Source organism: Tachypleus tridentatus, chromosome 9, assembly GCF_004210375.1.
Source record: "Tachypleus tridentatus isolate NWPU-2018 chromosome 9, ASM421037v1, whole genome shotgun sequence".
NCBI lineage: Eukaryota > Metazoa > Arthropoda > Merostomata > Xiphosura > Limulidae > Tachypleus > Tachypleus tridentatus.
The window spans coordinates 136,804,699-136,831,991 of NC_134833.1; the positions used below are offsets into that span (position 1 = coordinate 136,804,699).

Below are 27,293 nucleotides of genomic sequence, written 5' to 3' on the forward strand. Positions count from 1 at the left end.
AGAACTACCCGGAATAAAATTGTTAACAATTTATCTCAAATTTTGCCTTTTGCGTTTCTTTTTTTGAAGAGTCTATGTTTGTTTATCATCAAGCACATAATGGGCTCTCTGTCCTGTGGTTACCTGAACTACTGGAGGGCACATTAGGAAATTTGAATAATACGTTGTAAATGTTTCTTAAAACTCCAAGCTTACGTCAAAGTAATCAGTTAACTATTCTACAAATACAGCAATTTCATTTGTTTTGTGGTTAAATGAAGAATATATCATAATAATAATAATTAATCAACTTTGTAAAAAATTACTTATGATTTGTATGGAGACTGCACTTATGAAATTTTGTGAGTTAATCAGTGATAATGATTGTAAATATTGTTATTTTTATCGAAAAAAGAATAAAAACGAAGAATAACAAAACACCTGATATTTATTTACGTAATATCTGAGCAAAATATACACCGGATCTCATTCAGGCGATCCACGTTTTAAAAATGCATTTTCAGACTGGTTATAAGATAATAAAGAAAATAAATTTTATCTATTTATAAGTGATTAAATGTACACATAATAAAACGCTTATACATATATAACGATGTTGTATACCTGACAATTTTTATTTGACAATGGTGATTTTTGTTCTCATCATTCCTAGATCTGATCTTGGCCAAAATACTACAAACTAAGATGTATTATGGAGCTGCCAATTTCCAGCATTTAGATACAAGGAGAGTCGAAGTTCACAAACCTTCCTGGTAGACCAACGAGTCTGATAACTTTGTTCTCTCTACATTCAATACGACAGAAGTGAAGGCAAAATGGAACAAAATGTGATACATATTTTGGGTTGTGTTTTGTAATGAACTGAGTGATGAATATTATTAAATAACTGTAATTACCTTCTTTTTAGCAGTTTTTTGAAACATACGCGGAAATATCTATAAGAAATTGCCTGGTAGGAAACAGTTGAATTGTCATATGAAAATTACATTATACTCAAAGATTTCCACTTAAGCTGGTGTAATCATTCTCAGAGATTCTTCTTTGTTTCTTCCTTCTTTGTTGAGCTCTGGAGTCTCGTGTGGAGCTCCTAAGATCCTCTGCTTGGATATTTTGTTGTTGAGACTGTAGATTTACCTGTTGTACATACCCAGTGTTTATCTGACCTGCACGTGGTATATCAACATCTGTCTGAAACTGTGCAATAGCTTCCTCCTCCTTCCTCAACCGTTCTTGGTCTAGAAGGTGTGTGAACGCGTTGTTATAGTACTTGCTAGACTGCTCGCAGTTGGTGTCTCCATATCTTTCACATACCAAAGTTACTTGGTTGAATACAGTTCCATTTGTACATAAGAATTTTAGATCCATGGGTCGACCATTTTCACCTGGTGCACAAATGTGAAACAACTGACATTCAGTTTCTGGATCAGCGTAGTACCCACCTAAAGACTTTCCTATGCACGTAAAAGAAGTTTTGGGTAGGTCATTATAACTGTAACTAGGGGCATCGTCTTCAATTTGTCTTCGCACACGACCACGTTGGTAGCTCTTTTGGAATACTGATTTCATTGCCTTAGGTTTCAACGGTTTTTTACCGGAGAAATAGCGTCGATTTTTATCATAAGAGAAAAACTGTGTTGCTTTAGTACAATCAAATGTACCTTTTTCTTCGCAAATTCCAGTCTCTTGGTTGAAGGCGGTGCCATTGGCACAGAACAAGCGGTAATCACTCAACTTACCCTTTTTTAATGGAATACAGATATGGAACATTTCGCAGTCTGTTTCCATGTCGGCGTAGATGTCGCCAGGTATCTTATCGTCACACTGGAAATTTGTTGTCACCTGTGATCTTTCAGTATCTACTTCAGATGGTAAAAGTGGTCTAGCTCCTGAAATCCTTTTCACTCTTCTACCTCTTGTAACTGTTGACCTCACAGTTGATGTGGCAGTTTCATCACCATCAGATCTATAGTTAAATTCATAATTGTAATCCAAGTCATACTGCTCGGTTGAAGTGCCAATTCGACTGCTCTGAAATGATGTGGATGTGATTTCCGATTGACTACCAGGCCGAGGTCTAAGAGGATTGTTTTTAATTGTCTGACCATTAAAATGATTTCTTGCAGTATCCAAACGTTCAGATTGAATATTTTCAACAGAAGCAGAAGGTTGCCTGGGTACATTTTGATTACGATCTAGTGCTGTTGGGTTTTGCTGTCGGTTTATTTGAGGAAGAGGAGGAATGTTTACTGGATCTTGAGGTAAAATAGGAAAGTTACTATCTAAAAGACTGGATTCTAAATTTGGCAAAGAAAATCCATCTAACTGTTCTAGAAGGCGAAGAGCCTTTGGATCCTGTAACCCCCCAAGACTTCTTAAAGAAGAATCATTGGAGTCACTTGATGAATCAGAAGTGCTTTCCCTTACAAAAGCTGGTACTTGATTATCAGCGACATTAGAACTGTCTACTTGATTAAGTGTACGCAACCTTTGTCTTCTTCTGTGTTTTCTAACTCTAGAGTTTCGAGCAGATGGTGACCTTGCTGGAGGCTGAAAATTTGACACTGATGTAGGCTCAGAAGGAATAGAAGGAGGATTTTCAAGTTCAATAGGGCTTGGTAAAGTTGGATGATTTAGTACGGGATAATTCGATCTAACTGGTGATGAAGAAAGTGCAGAGTTTGGTATATTTGTTGAAGGTAGGTTAGGTCGTGTGTCTATATCTAATGGGGATGGATTAACACTGTTTGGGGGATTAAATGGAGGAGGATTGGGTCTTGTTACTGGATTTACTGACAATTCGTTTGATCTGTCTGGAGGATTAAAAGGAGGAGATTGAGGTCTAGTTTCTGGATTTGATGGAGATGTGTTAGACCTAGCTGGATAATTAAATGGAGGAGATTGGGGTCTAGTTTCTGGATTTGATGGAGATGTATTAGATCTAACCAGAGGATTAAAGGAAGGAGATTGAGGCCTACTTGCTGGATCTAATGGAGATGCATTAGATGTAGCTGAGGGATTGAATGGAGGTGGCTGAGGTCTACTTGCTGGATTTAATGGAGATATATTGGAACTAGATGGAGGATTACGGGAAAGAGATTGAGACCTACTTGGTGGATTTAATGGATGCGTATTAGACCTAACTGAAGGACTAAATGGAGGAGATTGAGGCCTACTTGCTGGATTTAGTGAAGATGTATCAGACCTCACTGGAGAATTAAATGGAGGCAATGTAGGCTTAACTGTGGAAGCAAAAACAGAAGGATTAGATGGCGTTTGGTGTCGAAATGGTGGCGGATTATATCTTCTTGGTGGCAAGGTTGAAGGAAGAGTTGGTGCAGGTGGCTGGAAAGCTGGAGCAGGGGCTACTGTTGGAGAGGTTATTTTTGGTGCAGTCCCGTAAGTTTGAGAATGTGGCCTCCTTCGCAACTTTCTCCTTTTAACCTTCCTACGATTGGTAGATTGTCCTTCTAGTCTTTTTCGTCTGTTAAATTGATAATCATAATCATCTGATGCATAGAGTTCTGGAAGAGGACCAAGCTTACTGACAAATTCTAGCTGAGCTGAGGGATCACCATAATCATTCCGACGAACATTTCTATCACCATGTAGATTTTCATAATATTGGGTAGCAATAGCACAATACACATTATCAGCACGACTACAAACACGAGTAGCTTGACTGAACAGTGTCCCATCTGGACATTTAAACCCCATTGGTTCTAGGTGACCGTTTCCTCCTGCAAGACACACATGGTAGACTCTGCAATTCGTTTCAGGATCAGCATAATACTCTCCTAATTGTTTATCTTTGCAGCTAAAACTAGTCTTAGGGATATCATGACGTCTTCTTATTTTCAACTGGTCATCTTGTTGTTGTGTTGAGGCTTCTAATGAAGGCTGACGACCAGCTTGACGTCGAGAACGAAACACCTGAAATTTTAAATTGGTAAAAAATTTAAGGGATTAAGTATAATTAGTGGCGTCACTACATCAAATTAGAGAGTAATCTTGTGTAATAATATTTGTTTTTGGGCTCAACTGGACATAATGTAGTTGAAATTAAATATAAATCAACAAAAAATATCAGGATATAAAATTAAATTTCAGTTACGTTAACACTGATAACAATATATGGAAAACAAAGAGATAATAAAAACAAGTAAAGAGGTCTTAAAACAAATTAAAACACAATACCATGTTAGAAGGTAATCGAAATATTTCTAATATTTACACATACACACACTATGCACTGTGCCTCTCAGTGGGATGTTAAAAGGCCTTCGCGATACTCCTCAGACCTCCATATTTCAGTAGAAATCGAATGAAGACCTGTTTAGCCTCTTGTGTACTACTATTCTTAAGGTGTGCTACCTCTTCTCAAAGCTATCAGTTTCGTCTTGGGACCACAAACCCATATCTAACCCATGACAGCGACCCCTTGTTTCAGTTCGTCTAATTGCCTCCATGTTTCCAAAGCATCCTTATTAAATTCTTCTTTAATGATGATGATGGTAGCCAGTCTGAGGGCTTTCATGGTGGTAGTTGCTAATATGATTTTGGTCTGGTCATTAAAACACTAGCTGAAACAGATGTCTTTCTGCGAAACTGTCTTAACTAAGTCAAATATAGAAGTTTTGGGAAGGAAGTCTGAGATCCCAGATTTCGTAGATCTACTTGACATGAAGGTATTTTATATATTTATATAGCAGGAATTGCACTGCCATAGTTTAATCTGGGCTTCCATTGCATTATATGCCAAATATGATGATTATGGTGATGGTTTTGTGGTTGTAAATGGAACTAATGTTATAGTAGGCTTACTGCGTGTCCCTTTTACTCTCACACCATCTTCATACAGCACTAACTGTGTCTGAGTAACGTATTCACTCCAGACTGGTGTTGTGACATCAGGAGCAAGTATTCATATTCAGCCAGTTAGTCCTAACTCACGATAACAGTAAGTGTTTCTTCAAGTTTCTTTTGCTTGTCACCAAACACTAAGTTAAATAACGGAGGCCCTAGAATTTAAACTTCATACAAGTGATTTTGGTTTCAATAATGGATTTTCCACAATCCAGCTACGCAGATTTTGAAAATATTCTTTTTTTCTCTCACGTAAGAATTTTTTTTTTTTTTTTTACAAATAGGGAATAAAACAAACACTCTTACTCGGACCAAATTATAATTTGGTTAACTACATTTACTACGGGACTGACTGTAACTCATAACACATCCATATCTTAAAGTACGGGGAATATTTTGTGGTATAATACGGACTTGACCCAGATCGCCAGCTCCGATTTAATTTTTTTCATGTTCATCTTCTTTTTTTCATCTTTATCAAATCTTACTAACCGTGTGTACATGTGTTACAGATTCCGAAGGTCAACTGGTCGCTTCATGACAAACAAATTATTGAGTAAAACGATGCGAGCATCGAAAAATGGGATGTTTTAAATGTATGGTTAAGTTGGCATTCTTTAATCTTGAAGGCCTCCCAGTGGCACAGTGGGATGTCTGCGGCCTTATACTGTTATAAACCGGGTTTCGATACTTGTGATACACTTTGTGTAGTTTAGCGTATAAATAATAATAAAACAAACTAGTCTTGAAAAGATAGGTTAGAGGAAAGACAGCTAGCTAACACCATCCACAAGGATCTCGTGAGCTACTCAAATCGAATAGTGAAATCTGACAGTCACCCATATAACGCACCCACGAGCCTTTGCTGCGGAAAACAGATATTTTGTCTGTTTATTTGTTGTTGATTTTTTGCCACAGATTCACAGCCAGGCACGCTAATATCTGAACATGTCAGTAAACTCAAAAATCGGAGAAAAAATTATGGAACGTTGTTAGTTTTCAGTTTCTCATTACAATTTATTTCTTGTACATTTTTATTTTGTATTCAACTTTTGTTTTGTCGTATTTTTGCTATTTACTACTGCTCAAACTCATATTTTTATAGCGATAACTAATTAAAAACTAAAGGTTTTTTTAAGGCATAATTAAACAGTTATGTAAAGTTATTTAAATTCTAAATTGGTTTAATGAACGTTGAAGAGATGCATGAATAATAAATCTGTTTAATTATGGGCCCCGGCATGGCCAAGATTGACCGTAACATAATAACTCCATCACGGCTGAAAGGGCGAGCATGTTTGGTACGACCGGGATTCGAACCCGCGACCCTTGGATTGCGAGTCGAACGCCTTAACACACTTGGCCATGCTGGGGCCCATAATTAAACAGATTTATTATTCATGAATCCCGGTCGCACCAAACATGCCCTTTCAGCCGTGGAGGAGTTATTATGTTATGGTCAATCCCACTATGCGTTGGTAAAATAGTAGCCCAATAGTTGGCCATAGGTGGTGATGACTAGCTGCCTTCCCTCTAGTCTTACACTGCTAAATTAGGGACGGTTAGCGCAGATAGCCCTTGAGTAGCTTTGCGCGAAATTCAAAACAAAAATTAGTTTAATTATGTGCGATAAAGCAACTTTATGTAATATTTCTTTATTAGACACTTTGAAAGACGACACTTTAACCGTGTGATCGGTAAGACATTATGACGAAGAGTTGTTTAACAGTCTGTTTAACACTGACTGTCACATTTATAATGCATCCACAGACATGCAATCCAGAGTTAAACCAGATGGTCAGCTCGCTCTTCTAGTTTATAAGTAGTTGTAATTTTTCTGATACTAGATGTGTACTGCATGATATTATTTTAAACTTAAAAAAACTAAAACTTAATTGATTTTGTTTCATTTGGTGCGAAAAATAAACATGTCGTTAAAAACGTGTAGGTATTTAAACAATATGAAATGTAAATGGTAGTAACAATTCATTTTAAGCATAATTAGTTTGGGAACTATTTGGACTTATACCACTAGAAAATGGGTTTTGATACCCGTGATGAGCAGAGCACAGATAGCCCTTTGTGTGGCCTTGTGCTTAATTACCATCAACGACAACAGCGGTTTTGAAGTGCAGCTCGTGTTGTAATTCTAGGTAAATCATGACTGAGACAAAAAGTAAATGTGGTAAGTGGAAAACGTCTGGAAGAGCACGTGGTGCCTATCAGTTGCAAATGAACAACATTAGAATTGTGTCTCAAATATCTTTATTGTAGTCAACTTTCTGCCTCGTCTGTTTCTTTTTATAATCTGCAGAAAGTGCGGTCTACAACAATGATCGTCAATGAAATTCGTGGACTCTAATTTAAATTTTTGAAATAGTGCGAACTACAAAGGCGTAATTCATAGCGTGTGAATGGGATGAGGGTTCCACATACTACCACTACTATTGTGCATACTTAAAACTGAAACAAGTATTCGTTTTTTGATCCAAATTAAAAGTACAAGAAACGTATACTAGTGATAAAACATTTCCAAGATTTGAGTTAAATACAAGAATAGTGTATTAAAACAATGCTGGAGTATTATAGGTTTACCTTTCCACTATACAGTGACTGTGAAATGAACAATACAATTGAAATCGAAAAGCCACGATAATTGTTGATCAATTATTTAAGCATTCACAGTTTAAAACAATGCCATTGAAATTGAAAAGCCACAATAATTGTTGATCAATTATTCAAGCATACACAGTGTAAAACAAAGCCATTGAAATCGAAAAGCCACAATAATTGTTGATCAATTATTTAAGCATACACAGTGTCAAACAATGCCATTGAAATCGAAAAGCCACAATAATTGTTGATCAATTATTTAAGCATACACAGTGTAAAACAATGCCATTGAAATCGAAAAGCCACAATAATTGTTGATCAATTATTTAAGCATACACAGTGTCAAACAATGCCATTGAAATCGAAAAGCCACAATAATTGTTGATCAATTATTTAAACATACACAGTGTAAAACAATGCCATTGAAATCGAAAAGCCACAATAATTGTTGATCAATTATTTAAACATACACAGTGTAAAACAAAATTAGCGTAATTACTTAATGATATATATATAAATATGTATTCATTATTAATACACTAAAGTGTTCTTACACAATACTAAATATTACAATAGATATAAATCTAGCAGCGTAGACCACATTTAATACATCTATATACATATTGACATATTTACACATTTGTTTATTTTTACGTATTACATGAAGTCTGTTTTCCTCTACCTTCGCAGAACTTATTATCGTGGTTGAATTGCACTATAAAATCAGCCCAGTTTATGTCCTGACTCCTTTTTATTTCAATATGTTGCTCGTGCCCTTATTTGGGTGTGTAGCAAAACTAGGTCACCACCTTTGAAATAAATTCTTAAGAGAAACTAAAGGCATTTTGCCAAGATTCCAACGAGGATGAAGAAAAAACTTTCCCTTTGGCAATTCTTTCACGTCTTTATTTTAGCAAATTCATACTATTGGATACAAAATAGTATTAACATTTTAAATGCTAACACGAATAACAAGCTCTGTATTAACATTTTAAAAGGCTAACACGAATAACAAGCTATGTATTAACATTTTAAAAGGCTAACACGAATAACAAGCTTTGTATTAGCATTTTAATGCTAACACGAATAACAAGCTCTGTATTAACATTTAACACTCCTACGAAAAGTGGGGCCTAATAGGCCCCAGAGCAACTTGGAAGGTTATTAATATTAGGCTAATAAATTTGTATTTAAATGAAATTGCCATTTCATTTGATGAAATGAATCATCAAATTCATGATGATGACAATAGCTGTTGTCATTTGATGAAATGAATCAAATGAAATAGCAATTTCATTTAAATACAAATTTATTAGCCTAATATTAATAACCTTCAAGTTGCTCTGGAGCCTAATAGGCCCCACTTTTCGTAGGAGTGTTAAAGGCTAACACGAATTACAAGCTATGTATTAACATTTTAATGCTAACACGAATAACAAGCTCTGTATTAACATTTCAAAGGCTAACACGAATTACAAGCTCTGTATTAACATTTTAAAGGCTAACACGAATAACAAGCTCTGTATTAACATTTTAAAGGCTAACACGAATTACAAGCTCTGTATTAACATTTTAAAAGGCTAACACGAATAACAAGCTCTGTATTCACATTTTAAAGGCTAACACGAATAACAAGCTTTGTATTAACATTTTAATACTAACACGAATAACAAGCTCTGTATTAAAATTTTAAAGGCTAACACGAATTACAAGCTCTGTATTAACATTTTAATGCTAACACGAATAACAAGCTCTGTATTAACATTTAACACTCCTACGAAAAGTGGGGCCTAATAGGCCCCAGAGCAACTTAAAAGGTTATTAATATTAGGCTAATAAATTTGTATTTAAATGAAATTGCTATTTCATTTGATTCATTTCATCAAAGGACAACAGCTATTGTCATCATCATGAATATGATGATTCATTTCATCAAATGAAATGGCAATTTCATTTATATACAAATTTATTAGCCTAATATTAATAACCTTTCAAGTTGCTCTGGGGCCTATTAGGCCCCACTTTTCGTAGGAGTGTTAAAGGCTAACACGAATTACAAGCTATGTATTAACATTTTTAATGCTAACACGAATAACAAGCTCTGTATTAACATTTTAAAGGCTAACACGAATAACAAGCTCTGTATTAACATTTTAAAGGCTAACACGAATAACAAGCTCTGTATTAACATTTTAAAAGGCTAACACGAATAACAAGCTTTGTATTAACATTTTAATGCTAACACGAATAACAAGCTCTGTATTAACATTTTAAAGGCTAACACGAATAACAAGCTCGTATTAACATTTTTAATGCTAACACGAATAACAAGCTCTGTATTAACATTTTTAATGCTACACGAATAACAAGCTCTGTATTAACATTTTAAAGGCTAACACGAATTACAAGCTATGTATTAACATTTTAAAGGCTAACACGAATAACAAGCTCTGTATTAACATTTTAAAGGCTAACACGAATATCAAGCTCTGTACTAACATTTTAAAAGGCTAACACGAATAACAAGCTTTGTATTAACATTTTAATGCTAACACGAATAACAAGCTCTGTATTAACATTTAACACTCCTACGAAAAGTGGGGCCTAATAGGCCCCAGAGCAACTTGGAAGGTTATTAATATTAGGCTAATAAATTTGTATTTAAATGAAATTGCTATTTCATTTGATTCATTTCATCAAATGACAACAGCTATTGTCATCATCATGAATTTGATGATTCATTTCATCAAATGAAATGGCAATTTCATTTATATACAAATTTATTAGCCTAATATTAATAACCTTTCAGGTTGCTCTGGGGCCTATTAGGCCCCACTTTTCGTAAGAGTGTTAAAGGCTAACACGAATAACAAGCTCTGTATTAACATTTCAAAGGCTAACACGAATTACAAGCTCTGTATTAACATTTTAAAGGCTAACACGAATAACAAGCTCTGTATTAACATTTTAAAGGCTAACACGAATTACAAGCTCTGTATTAACATTTTAAAAGGCTAACACGAATAACAAGCTCTGTATTCACATTTTAAAGGCTAACACGAATAACAAGCTTTGTATTAACATTTTAATGCTAACACGAATAACAAGCTCTGTATTAACATTTTAAAGGCTAACACGGATTACAAGCTCTGTATTAACATTTTAATGCTAACACGAATAACAAGCTCTGTATTAACATTTAACACTCCTACGAAAAGTGGGGCCTAATGGGCCCCAGAGCAACTTGAAAGGTTATTAATATTAGGCTAATAAATTTGTATATAAATGAAATTGCCATTTCATTTGATGAAATGAATCATCAAATTCATGATGATGACAATAGCTGTTGTCCTTTGATGAAATGAATCAAATGAAATAGCAATTTCATTTAAATACAAATTTATTAGCCTAATATTAATAACCTTTGTTGCTCTGGGGCCTATTAGGCCCCACTTTCGTAGAGTTAACATTAAAACATACATGTTATAAACTTGTTAAAGTTTTTATGCTATACAATACAAGTTGTTATTCGTGTTAATATTAAAATGTTAATACAAAAACTATTGTTAGTATTAAAATGAATATAGTTTGTTATTCGTGTTAACTTTTAAAATGTTAATACAATTTGTGTAAATGTTAGTTTTAAATGTTAATACAGAGTTGTGTATTAGTCTTTAAAGCTTTGTTACAAACTATTTTGTGTTAGTTTTGAATGTTAATACCAACTTGTTATTAAATGTTAGCATTAAATGTTAATACATAGCTTGTAATTTAAATGTTAGCCTTCTAACTCTACGAAAGTGGGGCCTAATAGGCTGACAGAGCAAGAAGGTTATTATTAGGCTAATAAATTTGTATTTAAATGAAATTGCTATTTCATTTGATTCATTTCATCAAATGACAACAGCTATTGTCATCATCATGAATTTGATGATTCATTTCATCAAATGAAATGGCAATTTCATTTAAATACAAATTTATTAGCCTAATATTAATAACCTTCTGTTGCTCTGGGGCCTATTAGGCCCCACTTTTCGTAGGAGTGTTAAAGGCTAACACGAATTACAAGCTATGTATTAACATTTTTAATGCTAACATGAATATCAAGCTCTGTATTAACATTTTAAAGGCTAACACGAATAACAAGCTCTGTATTAACATTTTAAAGGCTAACACGAATAACAAGCTCTGTATTAACATTTTAAAAGGCTAACACGAATAACAAGCTTTGTATTAACATTTTAATGCTAACACGAATAACAAGCTCTGTATTAACATTTTAAAGGCTAACACGAATTACAAGCTCTGTATTAACATTTTAAAGGCTAACACGAATAACAAGCTCTGTATTAACATTTTTAATGCTAACACGAATAACAAGCTCTGTATTAACATTTTAAAGGCTAACACGAATAACAAGCTCTGTATTAACATTTTAAAGGCTAACACGAATAACAAGCTCTGTATTAACATTTTAAAGGCTAACACGAATAACAAGCTCTGTATTAACATTTTAAAGGCTGACACGAATTACAAGCTCTGTATTAACATTTTAAAGGCTAACACGAATAACAAGCTCTGTATTAACATTTTAAAGGCTAACACGAATTACAAGCTATGTATTAACATTTTTAATGCTAACACGAATAACAAGCTCTGTATTAACATTTTAAAGGCTAACACGAATAACAAGCTCTGTATTAACATTTTAAAAGGCTAACACGAATAACAAGCTTTGTATTAACATTTTAATGCTAACACGAATAACAAGCTCTGTATTAACATTTTAAAGGCTAACACGAATTACAAGCTCTGTATTAACATTTTAAAGGCTAACACGAATAACAAGCTCTGTATTAACATTTTTAATGCTAACACGAATAACAAGCTCTGTATTAACATTTTAAAGGCTAACACGAATAACAAGCTCTGTATTAACATTTTAAAGGCTAACACGAATAACAAGCTCTGTATTAACATTTTAAAGGCTAACACGAATAACAAGCTCTGTATTAACATTTTAAAGGCTGACACGAATTACAAGCTCTGTATTAACATTTTAAAGGCTAACACGAATAACAAGCTCTGTATTAACATTTTAAAGGCTAACACGAATTACAAGCTATGTATTAACATTTTTAATGCTAACACGAATAACAAGCTCTGTATTAACATTTTAAAGGCTAACACGAATAACAAGCTTTGTATTAACATTTTAATGCTAACACGAATAACAAGCTCTGTATTAATATTTTTTTAAAGCTAACAAAAACAACAAGCTCTATATTAACATTTTTTAAAGCTAACAAAAACAACAAGTTGTGTGTTAACATTTTCGCTAACCTGTTCACAATCTATACCGAGGAAAATATTGATTTTACCGCAAGATATAATGCATGTTAAGACGATCTGAGTTTGCCCTGATTAATTCAGTTGTAGAGCAGTGTCTAGATTAAACCGGTATTTTAGAATTTGCGCCATGACACAGTTCTTATAAGTATTGTCAGATCGTGAGGGCTACAAAGAACCGGTTAGTTTTCAATTGCTCTGCTATAAAGAACTAAAATAAAAAGCAAATATTTATATAATTTGTGAGTAAAGTATTATAAACATCTTTTGTTTTTACTGAAGTAACTATATTAAAAGGTGAACATTGCAATTTTTAAACTGAATCATCTACGTTTTCAGTAAAGCGTAAACAAATACAGTTTTTGTATTCGTATTTAAATGTTTGTTTGAACCTATCATGACCTGGTAGTTAGGGCACTCGACTTGCAATCTCCCGGTTGCGTGTTCGAATCCTATCTCTAAATATACTTTCTCTTTCATCAATGAGGGCGTTATGATATAACAGTCAATCTCATTAATCGTTGGTAAAAGTGTAGCCTATAAATCGGCGGAGGATAATGTTAACTAGCTGCTTTCTCTCTAGTTCATCACCTCAATTTAGAACAGGTAGCTCAGATAACCCTCAAGTAGCCTTGCACGAAATACAACAAACAAAAAACTGATTGTTTTAGCGCAAAAGCTAAACATTTGAGTCTCTGTGCTCTGTTCACTGCAGGAACTCGAACCTTGGATCTTAGCTCTGCAAGTCTGTTAACTTACTGCTGTTCCATCAGGGGACTATTTTGTAGAAGAAGCCTAAATTAACGCTTTCTGCGAAAATGTTTTCTACGCTTTACTCAGAAAGCTTTCTCATGAGTTGTGCAATTAGAAACAATGTAATTGAATTAGGAATTATAGAATAACTTTATTATTTATATCTTAGTCCTTAGCCCGGCATGACCGGGTGGTTAAGGCACTCGACTCGTAATCCGAGGGTCGAGAGTTCGAATTCCTGTCACACCAAACATGCTCGCCCTTTCAGGTGTGGAAGTTTATAATGTAACGGTTAAACTCACTATTCGTTGATAAAAGAGTAGCCCAATGGTTGGCGGTGGGTGGTAATGACTAGCTGCCTTCCCTTTAGTCTTACACTGATAAATTAGGGACGGCTAGCACAGATAGTCCTCGTGTCATTTTGGGCGAAATTCAAAACAAACAAACCAATTTTAGTCCTCCATGTCCCCCAGTGACACAGCGATATAGCTGCAGACGTACAACACTAGAAACCAGGATTCGATACCCGTGGTGGTCATAGCACAGCTCATTGTGTAGTTTCGTGCTTAGTTTTAAACAAACAAACATAGTCCTCCATAGTACAATTATAAGTTGTGAACAACATGAAAACGTTATTAGACCTCATTTATTATTCAACATTTCATGAGCTTATCTACCATCGCCGAACGTAATAAATAACCTCCATCATTATAAAATTCTACCATTGTAATTTTATGTATCTATATCAGATGTATATGTACATGTATATGTATTTTATTCCTTCTTACTTCTTTACTCTAGTTTTCATCACTTGAGGGCGTTATTCTGAACAGTTTAAAACCAGTTTTGTATGGAAACGTTTTTGAATTGAATCTTTTTCCGGGATTCCGTATGTGATAAAATAACACTTATTATCTGTTTATTCTCAAAAATACTTGAAAACTTAAAACATATCTCGTGTTTGACAGATACATAAACTGAAATTATTATCGAGAATAATTAAGTTCGTAAACATTTCGTTCTTCTATAAAAGTTTGTGGAAATGAACTATGTTTGTTAGCATGGAAAATAAACAGTAAAACATTTAATCACGTACCTCAGATAACTGGACCGTCCCCAAACTGGTGACTGTCAGGTAAAAGATAACAGCACCTGTAGCGATAAACGTTGAATACTTTAGTTACTTTTGCACAGTTGTATCAATTAATTCATTTTTAATTCCACGTAATGTAGACAGTGATCTTGTTGTATGCGAAGTAGTTCATTCAGTATGTCTGTTAGCAAAACAGTTCAAACGGTATACAATTGAAGTAAGTCAAAATTGCATGGTCAGTTGAATAATTGTCAAGCAGAATGTCATTTTAAAAACCCATGAAATTCAACGTAAGAATGAAAATGTCTTTAATGATTGTTTTAAATCGACAGTTTAAAAAACATTTTTGATAATAAAAAAAATAAAAGCTCTTTGCCTGCAGTGAAAGCTATTATTTTTATACTTTCAGCCGCAGATTCCCTTTGGGTAAGTACAATCAACTAGAAAGTGTGAACTACAATACACTTAAACAGCTGCTTGTTAAAGAAATAATGAGCTTAAGGTCTTAAAGGTTAAAAATAAAGGTTCGAAACTCGTAGTAGGCACTGCACGGATAGCCTATTGTGTAGTTTCTCGATTAAACACAAACAGCAAAACGCATAGTTCATGATTTGAGACGCATAATTTACTGTAAGCACGACAGTCGTGGTTAAGTGGTTAGCGCACTCGAAGTGTTAATCACAAAGGTCATGGTTCAGTGCTCGTTGACGCAAAAACCTGCTCGGTACTTTGGAGCCTTTGGTTAGCTATGAGTTTAATGGACGCCAAACCCTACTGATCGGTAAGCCGAGAGTAGCGCAAATTTAGTAGAAGGTATCTCATGATAGCAGAAATCTCTGATAATCAGCGAGACTTGAAAAAAAGAAACCTCTGACACTCACTCAGTAAGGCTTGTGATAGTAGAAATCTCTTACATTCAGTAAAAACTATGATGTAGAAACCTCTTATACCAGTAAGACTTATAATGGCTGAAAGTTGAACTTACTTTTCACGTAATACATATTAAAGTAATTATATGGGTGTGTTAGGCTAAGAATTCTTCTACAGTAGGTGTCTGTGACTTGTTGGCGATAAATTCAACGGTAAACGAATAGCGCCCACCCCGTTTGATTTAAAAATAATATATTCAAAACAACTTAAAAGTGTGTACAAAAATTATGTACTCCATGTGTATCACAGTTGAATCTTAAATGCTTGTTACAATTCCACTCAGGTCAGTTCAATGGCTTTAGAATTCAACTGATAAGCCGAACTGTTTTTCTCTTAAACACTATCAGTATACAGTTCATTTATTCGTTTTCTTCTCTCTATATATATATCACAGCAGTAACAGTGAATAATTCACTTACGCTACCTGGTGAGCTACCACAGTGTTATCCTGAATTTCCAACACTCAACTGTATTTTTGTATTTAGGACTACTTCCAATAAACGACTACTTTCCGCATATAGGCTTACTTCCAAATAATATTCTGGCCTGTTTTTTGTCAAATTCCACACAGACAGGTTTAATTGCTTTAGAACACACTTTGACGAAGCAAATTATTATCCTAATATGTTAGAAACCTGTTAATCTTACTTTAACATACGAACCGTTTGGCTATTCACTTCTACAACAGTTAACGTTTTCTAACCATTCTCTGACTAAAAGCCTCTTTCACTTGGCCTTTAATTTTGACTCTCTGGTATCTCGTCTGGTCGCCGATATTTTGTTTCCCTGATTATTTCTAGAAATCTCCGTAGCCTAGGCATCAATATCTTACAAACACAACTTCCAGTAATCCTTTGCTTTTTAACTATCGTATTATGAAAAACTAAACAATCGCGAAATATTAACTCACAAAATAATAGATATCTTGAATATGCAATAAGACTTATGATGTTAAAAACCCTTTTCTTTATTTTAGGCCCGGCATGGCCAGGTGGGTTAACGCGTTCGACTCATAATCTGAGGGTCGCAGGTTCGAATCCCCTTCGCACCAAATATGCTCGCTCTTTCAGCCGAAGGGACGATATAATGGGTGACAGTCAAAAAGAGTACATTTTTGATTCTTACACTCGAGAATCTTTCACAACTTTTGTGGAAAGGTGGGAATTTCGTAATACAGATTTAACAGCACAAGTTACATGAATTTTTAGATATAAATTTAATTTGCACAAACGTTGATATTAAAATAAGTATATAATAATAAATAAGTTACATAATTATCTAAACTTTGGAGGTATATTATTTTTCCTATTCAGCTATCTTCCATCTCGTTTTTTTTACAAATATTTTGTAAACTGTAGCGGTGTGTTCTATCTTCTTCTGTAGAACCATCTACTAAACTGAAGGATTATATTTCATCCCCTTCTGTACATGTGGCCAGGCATGGCCAGGTGGTTAAGACTCGTAATCCGAGGGTCGCGAGTTCGAACCCCTGTCGCACCAAACGTGCTCGCCCTTTCAGCCGTGGGGGCGTTATAATGTGACGGTCAATCCCACTATTCCTTGTTAAAAGAGTAGCCCAAGAGTTGGCAGTGGGTGGTGATGACTAGCTGCCTTCCCTCTAGTTTTACGCTGCTAAATTAGAGACGGCTAGCGCAGATAGTCCTTGAGTAGTTTGTGCGAAATTCAAAACAAACAAATTCTCCTTATTTCTATATTGGTCCCCCGTTAGTACAGCGGTAAGTTTGCGGATTTACAACGCTAGAATAAGGGGTTCGATTCCTCTCTGTAGGTTCAGCAGATAACCCGATATGGTCTTGCTATAAGAAAACGCATACATTTCTTTATTAATTATTTTCAAACCGATGCGAGTTTCGTGGAGAAAGATCAGTTTCTTACACACTCAAATTCCTTTTGTACAAAGAAAATTAGAGTACATGTACTATCTAACGTACGATTCTCACCCTTATAACTCGCAAACTGCAGTATTTTTATAACAATTTAACTTTGTAGACAGAAAGTAAAATAACATCTGCACTCCACAACAACCATAAGGATTGTGTCTATATCACTTTCAAGCTAGGCTAAACCCCTAGTACAGTATCATACTATCCTGAATTATCTATGTATGTGATATTTTTATTAAATGTATTCAAAAGAATATTAACTCTCAGATTAAAAAACCTTTATAAACCTCTGCACCATTCCCTTACCTACGTGTGACCTACACCTCAGAGGAAAGACTATACAGAAACTGTCCAAACGAGTATAAGTTCTCTTAAATGCCGACTTGAGTACTGTTTACAAGGATGTTAACTAAGAGTAGATCATTTGTAAGCAATTGAAATATATTTTTGAATAAAAATTACTTCCTAATTGTAGAAAGGTAATATTTAGCAGTTTTCTACTATCACAGAAGTTCATCCTTTACTGTGGCCCGGCACGGCCAGGTGGGTTAAGACATCGACTCTTAATCTGAAGGTCGCAGGTTCGAATCCCCGTCGCACCAAACATGCTCGCCCTTTCAGCTATGGTGGGCGTTATAATGTTACTGTCAATCCCACTATTCGTTGGTAAAAGAGTGGCCTAAGCGTTGGCGGTGGGTGGTAATTACTAGCTGCCTTCCCTCTAGTCTTACACTGCTAAATTAGGGACGGTCAGCGCAGATGGCCCTCGTGTAGCTCTGCGCGAAATTAAAAAAGAAACAACAACCACCCTTCACATCATTACGTATCATACCGATAATAAAGTAACACCATAAAGTATAAAGGAATATCATATTCCTCTCGTTAAATCTTAAGCATTATGACAGCAACATAATAAAAAAGAAACCCACATTTTACTCGACATTGGAAATAATTATGTAAACGCAAGAATTAAACACATACAAGAGTTGCGTATTTAAAAACAAATAGTCAGTTTATTAGTAACATAAAACATTCTTACTATGAATAGATGGTGTGTGTTTTCTTATAGCAAAGCCACATCGGTTATAGCCCATCGAGGGGAATCGAACCATCGATATTAGCATTATAAATCCATTAACTTACCGCTGTACTAGAGAGGTGCTACTGCGAGTAGAAAATAAAAATTTACTTTAAACAAATTAATGCACCTCATTTCTGTATAAGTTTATCAATGAATTAGTGGGAAATATTGTTCCAAATATCTTGTATTATCCCAGACAAGTTAGACAATTTTTTTTGGTCATCGTTACACAACTTCAGTTCCCATATAAGTCCAGGTGATTTTAATAATATTCATATTGGTACCTAGTGCAGACCACGTGATGACTACGGGTGTTCCATCGACATTTGTTTAGCACCAGCTAATATTTCACCACAAACCATGCATGTATGAGGTCACTGTCTTGCTGAAAGATGAAAATTGTTGAATTTGTCAACAGTCATTGGTACAATCAATTTTATATAGATCTCGAACATCATTGGCTGAAATAAAGATCATATTTATTTTTGTCCCTCAAGGTACTTTACCTTAGTTCTGTACATTGTACTTTCTACTCTCTAAAATATAACAAACTGTCGCTGATTGCTACAAAATAATTTGGATTCATTAGTATAGAATACTTTCCTTCAGCTTTGTTAATCCCATGGTGCTAAACCTGATGCAGGTTTCAGCAACTTGAGTATCTCACCTGAGCAGTAGTTTCTGAGTGGCTACACATCCGTTAGGGACACTTCATTCTAATGTGTAACTCGCTGTTCTAGAGGTGGAATTTAGGCTTGTTGTTAAAGTTAAGTCATTGGTAAGGCCTCTTCTGGAATGTCGTATATTACGTAAGGATCATACTCTAAAATACATTTAACATCAATTTTGAAAGGTTTGCACGATTTACCTCGACCTCTTCTATCACCAATAGAATTAGTTTTACTAACCTTATTCAAAGTTTCTATACAAATCATTCTGAAATATGAAATGTCATCAGCTAAACATTGATTTCTACGTGTTTGTCTGAGACAAACGAGTACAAATACAACACTAACGCTAGGTGTGTCATCGCTGTCTGTACTTTTATAGCCATAAGGTCGGCAATTCACTGTTTAATTGGTCAGATTACAACCGGTCAATGCGTGACTATATTTTGTTGCAATTCGCTTTCCTAAAAAAGTTCAATCACTTCCATAATATTTGTATTTTATCCCAATCTTTTTTAGTGGTTTTTATAAATACTGTATATTAGCGACCACAGAACTAAACTAAGTCGTTAATATTTTATTATGTGCCCCAAAAACCACTACTGTTGAGGAAATGTGAACGTGTTAATCAAACATAAGATATCCGAGATCCACACTTCTGCATTTCTTAAAAGTAATCAATTTCCCAAGAAGAAAGAATGTGGTGAGTAAGCAAAGTCCTGAGAGTAAAAACTCTACAAATGAGTAAAACAACTGAATATGACATTTACTATGCTCTTTTACGTTACCATGACAACTACCGAGATACATGAGACCAGCGTTTCATTAGACGAGAATCAGTCACATTGAGATATTCCGATCACATTAAAACCGTTTAAACGTTCATCTATGGATCTGGCTGAAAATGTAAACATAAAATAACTACTAATACAGTTTTTTATTATAATATCTAACAACTCAAAAAAGGTGATTCCTATATATGCATCATCTAATGTAGACAGGCGCAATAGCATTGCATCATTGGGATTTGTTGGGTATATATATCATATAATGTAGACATGTTCTATTACCTTCTGGGCCCGGCATGGCCAGTTGAGTTTCAGCCGTGGGAGCGTTATAATGTAACGGTCAATCCCGCTATTTGTTGGTGAAAGAGTAGCCCAAGAGTTGGCAGTGGGTGGTGATGACTAGCTGTCTTACACTGCGAAATTAGGGACGGCTAGCGCAGATAGTCCTCGTGTAGCTTTGCGCGAAATTCGAAAAATAAACAAATAAATAAACAAACTATTACCTTCTTACAGCATTATATAACCACTGAGTATTTATACGTCCCATAATGTAGACATGTTATATTACCTTATTACAGCATTAGGTAATCATTGATTACCTATACTACATGTCCAAAGTATGTGGACGCCCCTTCTAATTAGTAGGTTCAGCTATTTCAGCCACACCCATTGCTAACGAGTGCATATAATCAAGCATACAACCATGCAATCTCCATAGACAAACACTGGCAGTAGAATGGATTCTACTGAAGAGCTCAGTGACTTTCAACGTGGCACTGTCATCGGATGCCACCTTTCCAACAAGTAAGTTCATCAGATTTCTGTCCTGCTAGAGCTGCCCCAGTCAACTGTAAGTGGTGTCATTGTGAAGTGGAAACGTCTAGGAGCAACAACAGCTCATCCACGAAATGGTAGGCCACACAATCTCACAGAACGGGACCGCTGAGAACTGAAGCGCGTAGCGAGTAAAAATTGTTTGTCCACTGTTGCAACTTTCACTACCGAGTTCCAAACTAGCCCTAGAAGCAACGTTAGAACAAGAACTGTTCGTCGGGAGCTTCATGAAATGGGTTTCCATGGCCGAGTAGCCGCACACGAGCCTAAGATCACCATGCGAAATGCCAAGTGTCAGCTGGAGTTGTATAAAGCACACCACCATTGAACTCTAGTATAGTGTAAATGCTTTCTCTGGAATGATGAATCACGCTTCACTATCTGGCAGTCTGATGGACGAATCTGGGTTTGGCAGATGAAAAGAACACTACCTGCCTGAATGCATAGTGCCAACTGTAAAGTTTTGTGGAGGAAGAATAATGGTCTGGGGCTGTTTTACATGGTTTAGGCTAGGCTCTTTAGTTTCAGTGAAGGTAAATCTTAATGGTACAACATACAATGACATTCTAGAAAATTGTGGGCTTCCAACTTTGTGGCAACAGTTTGAGGAAGGCCTTTTTTTTGTTTCAGCATGACAATGCCTCCGCGCACAAAGCGAGGTCCATAAAGACATGGTTTGCCGAGGTTGGTGTGGAAGAACTTGATTGGCCTGCACAGAGCCCTGACCTCAACCCCATCGAACACCTTTGGGATGAACTGGAACGTCGACTGCGAGCCAGACCTTCTCGCCTGACATCAATGTCCGAACTCACTAATGCTCTTGTGGCTGAATAGGAGTAAATCCCCGCAGCCATGTTCCAAAATCTAGTGAAAAGCCTTCCCAGAAGAGTGGAGGCTGTCATGACAGCAAAGGGGGGAGGACCAACTCCATATTAATGCCCATGGTTTTAGAATGAAATATTAAAAAAGCACATATGGGTGTGATGGTCGGGTGTCCACATACTTTTGGCCATATAGTGGTTGTAGCCCATAATGTAGGCAGGTTCTATTACCTTATTACAGCATTAAGTAACCTTTGAGTATATATGTATCCCATAATCTAGGCAGGTTCTATTACCTTATGACAGCAATAGGTAACCATTGAGTATATATGTATTCCATAATGTAGGCAGGTTCTATTACCTTATTGTAACATTAGGTACATGACATACATCATGTGACTCAGATTATAAGATTGCTAGAAATTAAGTGATCTAGTAATTAGCGACCGGACTGTGGATGTGTCACGAATATATCTTGTCAACGCAAGATTACGCTCTACGTTTAGAGGGTTTAGGTGGATTCTGAGAGCAATGGTCAAATTCCACTATTCAATTAGAGTAACCCAAGAGTACTGTTGATCAGGTAGCTGTCTTCCTTCTGGTCTAGGGCCCGGCATGGCCAAGCGTGTTAAGGCGTGCGACTCCGTAATCTGAGGGTCGCGGGTTCGCACCCCCATCGCGCCAAACATGCTCGCTCTTTCAGCCGTGGGGGCGTTATAATGTGACGGTCAATCCCACTATTCGTTGGTAAAAGAGTAGCCCAAGAGTTGGCAGTGGGTGGTGATGACTAGCTGCCTTCCCTCTAGTCTTACACTGCTAAATTAGGGACGGCTAGCACAGATAGCCCTCGAGTAGCTTTGTGCGAAATTCAAGACAAACAAACAAACCTTCTGGTCTCTTAATTCAAAATTAGAGAAGGGAACACAGATAGCCCTTGTGTAATTTTGAGCAAATATCCGAAACAATATAAATAATATTTAAGATCTATGTTTCCAGTAGTGATTCTTTGCAACTGACACTGTTGGATACTGTTATTGCATCCAATCATGAACAGAGAATAGAAACCCGACATGAGGCTTTGAGCACCATTTACTATCTAAATATCATAGAGGTGCCTCACATTAAATCATTAAAAAGGATTAAACTATTATATCTTGGTTTTAGACATTTTAAATTTTGTTTACCTTAATTACCACCGTGACAATTTGTGACATAAAAGATCTGTAAAGAAGGGATATTCTTCCTCATTTTATCAACCGATTTGCAATTGGTACAATTTTTTCTTTTATTTTGCGCGATTTAAATTTGATTTTTTTTTCGTATCTGGTTAGTGATACTGAGGATTCACTTATTGTTCGGTTTGTTCTTTTGTAATTTCGCGCAAAGCTACACCAGGGCTATGTGTGCTAGCCGTCCCTAATTTAGCAGTGTAAGACTAGAGGGAAGGCAACTAGTCATCACCACACACTGCCAACTCTTGTGTTACTCTTTTACCAATGAATAGTGGGATTGACCGTCACATTATAACGCCTCTACGGCTGAAAGGGTGAGCATGTTTTGTTGTAATGGGAATTCGAACCCGCGACCTTCGGATTACTAGTCGAGTGCCTTAACCATCTGGCCATGCCCGGCCTTTCAGAAATTCTGGACATAACGTTAAATCTACTATGAAAACAGAAAGTGGTTTAGCAGGCCTTGGATGTAAAGTAAAAAATGAAAGCGAGAAGAAAGTTAGTTAGCCCTGACCATAAAACAAAAACTATAGCGATAACGAACAGGAAATTAGTTAGCCTTGGCTGTTAAATAACGATATTGCTTTCTTTATAAATTAAAGTAAAACTCCAAAAATTGTCCTTTTTCATTTTGGAACCAACCACGTAATTGTCTTTCCACTGCAGCGACTCGAATAACAACAAAACAGTGTCGAAACTTTACACCATTAATTGCTTTGGTAAAAACCAGGAAGAGAAAATTTTGAAGGTCTTTGACTCGAGACGTTTAAAGTAGAACAACTAGTTCCAAAGCTCTCCATTATTTTTTTTTATATAATCATTATTTCCTGTATTATATTTTACGTGTTACAGACTCAACATATCTCCAGGCTGTCGCCTAGCTGCTAATATTGGTGACAGGATTTTGTTCTCTTTTGATTGATTCTAAACGTTAAACGAATGACAAATCGAAACGTCAAGTAGGTTATACGAAAAGAGAAGTTGGGTCGTATAACATCTCTAGTCGTGGATCAGTCGCAGGTTTAAATCTGAGCTGTTTTATATTAAAATGTAAAATGAACGACAATCAATACACATTGTCGGTAAAACATATAAAATTAGCATAATCTTCAGAAAGAATAAATACATGGGACCTGAAGAGCTACACTGATTTAAAAAAGACAAGAACGTAACAAATCAAATTTGCATCAAATTGCCATAAAAGTAATTTCGAATATCGTTTTTTTTTCTTACTGTATTCTGAATTTGGTTTTCTTTCATCAATCTCTTCTTAGCATGAATTTTATTTTAAGAATTATAATTTAAATTTATAAAATAATCTATTACTTTTCGTTTTATGAAGTTTTCACTTACCCCAAAAATACATTGACCTCATTATCCACGTGGGTACACCTTGATCAGCACGTGACAGTTTGTCCCACCTAAAATATTTATAGAAATTGAACGTGACTGACTTTTGTAATCAAATTTATTCAGTGAAAAGGAAATTGAAAAATAGGCTACGCATTTTTAGATAAAGTAATGCTACTAATGAACCTCAGGGTTAAAAGAGTTATTTTTAACATCTCAAACATTACAAATATGTATGCAAATAAAATAAAATTTTTAACATCTTCAAATTTGAAGCAAACATTATCGCCTCCGACTTGTTTGTATATTCTACCTCCCAGCACGTTTCAACTGTATTTCACTCTCTAACTAAGTGACCTCTTATTACAGCACTGGTATTTCTTGAACCTGTTCTTTCTTGCATGACACCACGTCTCTGTATGGCAGCACCAAACAATGCCGTATTTTTTTCAATGCACTGCTAGTTATAGTCTTCGTATTTTTAGATCATTAAGGAGCGTTTATTTGTTTTATTTAACTACGCACCAAAAATTAAATAATTAGAAGTAACGCCAAGATGCTCTCAAGATTATCATTATTATTTGCTTTAACCTGAAAGTTTATTGTATACTTGAGATGAATAAAGTGGTGTACCTGTCAATAGATCTGGCGCTGAAGAATCATCAGTAATAAAACTAGTGACAATAGATCTGGCGCTGAAGAATCATCAGTAATAAAACTAGTGACAATAGATCTGGTGCTGAAGAATCATCAGTAATAAAACTAGTGACAATAGATCTGGCGCTGAAGAATCATCAGTAATAAAACTAGTGACAATAGATCTGGTGCTGAAGAATCATCAGTAATAAAACTAGTGACGATAGATCTGGTGCTGAAGAATCATCAGTAATAAAACTAGTGACAATAGATCTGGTGCTGAAGAATCATCGGTGATGAAACTAGTGGCAATAGATCTGGTGCTAAAGAATCATACAATGGAGAAACTAGTGGCAATAGATCTGGCGCTAAAGAATCATACAATGGAGAAACTAGTGGCAATAGATCTGGCGCTAAAGAATCATACAATAGAGAAACTAGTGGCAATAGATCTGGTGCTGAAGAATCATTGGTGATGAAACTAGTGACAATAGATCTGGTGCTGAAGAATCATCGGTGATGAAACTAGTGGCAATAGATCTGGTGCTAAAGAATCATACAATGGAGAAACTAGTGGCAATAGATCTGGCGCTAAAGAATCATACAATGGAGAAACTAGTGGCAATAGATCTGGCGCTAAAAAATCATACAATGGCGAAATTAGTAACAAACTGATAGATAACTAAATTATTTTCAGACTTAATATGCATGATTTCCTAAATGTGAAGTTATTCATTCAGGAAATAAATAATAACGTAATTAGCCAGGCTTTAATAACCCCAAATATTCTGTGTGTGTGAGAGAGAGAGGTTGGTTAAAAGTGACTGTTAACGAGGTCTCAATATGTTTGCGTTATAACAGTGACAGTAAAATCCCATTATTTGATTATAGTAATCCAAGACTTGGGTATAAGTAATGTTGACTAGCTATCTGCCTTACCTCTAGTCTATCGGTTTAAAATTAGGGTATAAAAATAAAAATAAAAATCTTACTAAATAAAATAACCTGTTGTGCTTAAAGGATAAAGTTACCTACACGTTTTGACTAAAATTTGGTAAGCCCATGATTCTATGCGTTTGTATAATGGTATGCTTTTAACTACTGCGTATAAATACAAAAATATGTGTATACTGTTATTGTTAGTTACTGAACAATGCTTACACTTGATCATGTTAGCGAAAGAACAGGTCAGAAATTACATTCTGATGTGTTTAACACATTTTTCTTAACTGGATGTTTCGTAGAATATAGGAAAGCTGATATGACATTACGGATACAAAATGCCTCAAAAACAGATCGATCCATCAATCCTATTGTATAGCAGAAGAACTGTTATAATCAAGTGTTATGTTGATTGGTATAAGATGGTACTTGTAGCATTTATATGCAATTAAACCTGTTTTAAAACAGACGTTATGAATATTCTGATGGTGTGAACAAAAGCAATTACATTTGCGCTAGATGAATCATACAGTGGTTTAAGTTAATAGCAGTGTGTGTTTTTCTTATTGCAAAGCCACATCGAGCTATCTGCTGAGCCAACCGAGAAGAATCGAACCTTTGATTTTAGCGTTGCAACTCCGTAAACTCACCGCTGTACTAACAAGGGGCGTTAATAGTAGTTGATCTGACGTTAAAACGTTACACAATACTGAAACTAGTAACAATTGAACTGGCGCTAGAGGATCACCCAGTGATTAAATAAGTAGCAGTAGATATGTCACAAGTGAATCACCCAATGGTGTAATTAGTAACATACCTGGTGCTAAACAACTGCCCAATGGTGAAAGCAGTAACAACAGATCTGATGTTAAAGAACCAACCAAATAGTGAAACTAGTAATAACAGACCTGGTGCTAAACAGCTGTCCAATGATGAAACTAGTAACAATAGATTTGATGTTAACGAATCACTCAGTAATGAAACTAGTAACAATAGATATGGCACTAAAAATCACCCAATGTTTAAATTAATGGTAGTATTTCTAATGGTAAATTTACGTAATGATAAAATTAGTGCATCACATCTGGTGTGAAAGAATCATCCTGTAATAATACTAGTGACAGTTCACAACGATTTAACAAATGTATAATAATCATCAGTATTTACAGACTAATAGATAAAAAAAATTTGCATTATTTCTCTAAGATCAGCAAAATCACCCTTTATATTTCAATTACAATAATAGCATACATGAATCAGACATTGTAAATAGTTTGTATAGTATATGGAAATTAATCCTTACCTGTTGGTGGTCAGAGAAAGAGAAGAGAGTCTGAAATGGTCCTGCTTAGTTCTTACAAGCAGTGAAGAAGGTGTGGTCCTGACAATTGGAACCCTCACCGCTGAACTATTGCGGGCAAGGATATAAATTAGAT

At 35.4% G+C, this 27,293-nt stretch overlaps 1 protein-coding gene across 1 annotated transcript; it reads right to left on the bottom strand.

Moving 5' to 3' along the window:
- Positions 1-409: 409 nt before the first annotated feature.
- LOC143226461 (uncharacterized) lies at positions 410-27,293 on the bottom strand. Its single transcript, XM_076457458.1, has 4 exons — positions 27,161-27,293; positions 24,283-24,350; positions 14,675-14,730; positions 410-3,930 (listed from the first exon to the last, which is right to left on the bottom strand). Exons 2-4 carry the CDS (start codon positions 24,302-24,304, stop codon positions 994-996), a joined length of 3,015 nt encoding a protein of 1,004 aa, XP_076313573.1. The 5' UTR covers positions 24,305-24,350; positions 27,161-27,293; the 3' UTR covers positions 410-993.

Coding starts and splice junctions, on each gene's coding strand:
- LOC143226461 (XM_076457458.1), bottom strand. CDS start 24,304: ATGAGGTCAATGTATTTTTGGG. Junction 14,731..24,282: donor GAGGTCAATGTATTTTTGGG/GTAAGTGAAAAC, acceptor TTATCGCTACAG/GTGCTGTTATCTTTTACCTG. Junction 3,931..14,674: donor GGACGGTCCAGTTATCTGAG/GTACGTGATTAA, acceptor TTAAAATTTCAG/GTGTTTCGTTCTCGACGTCA.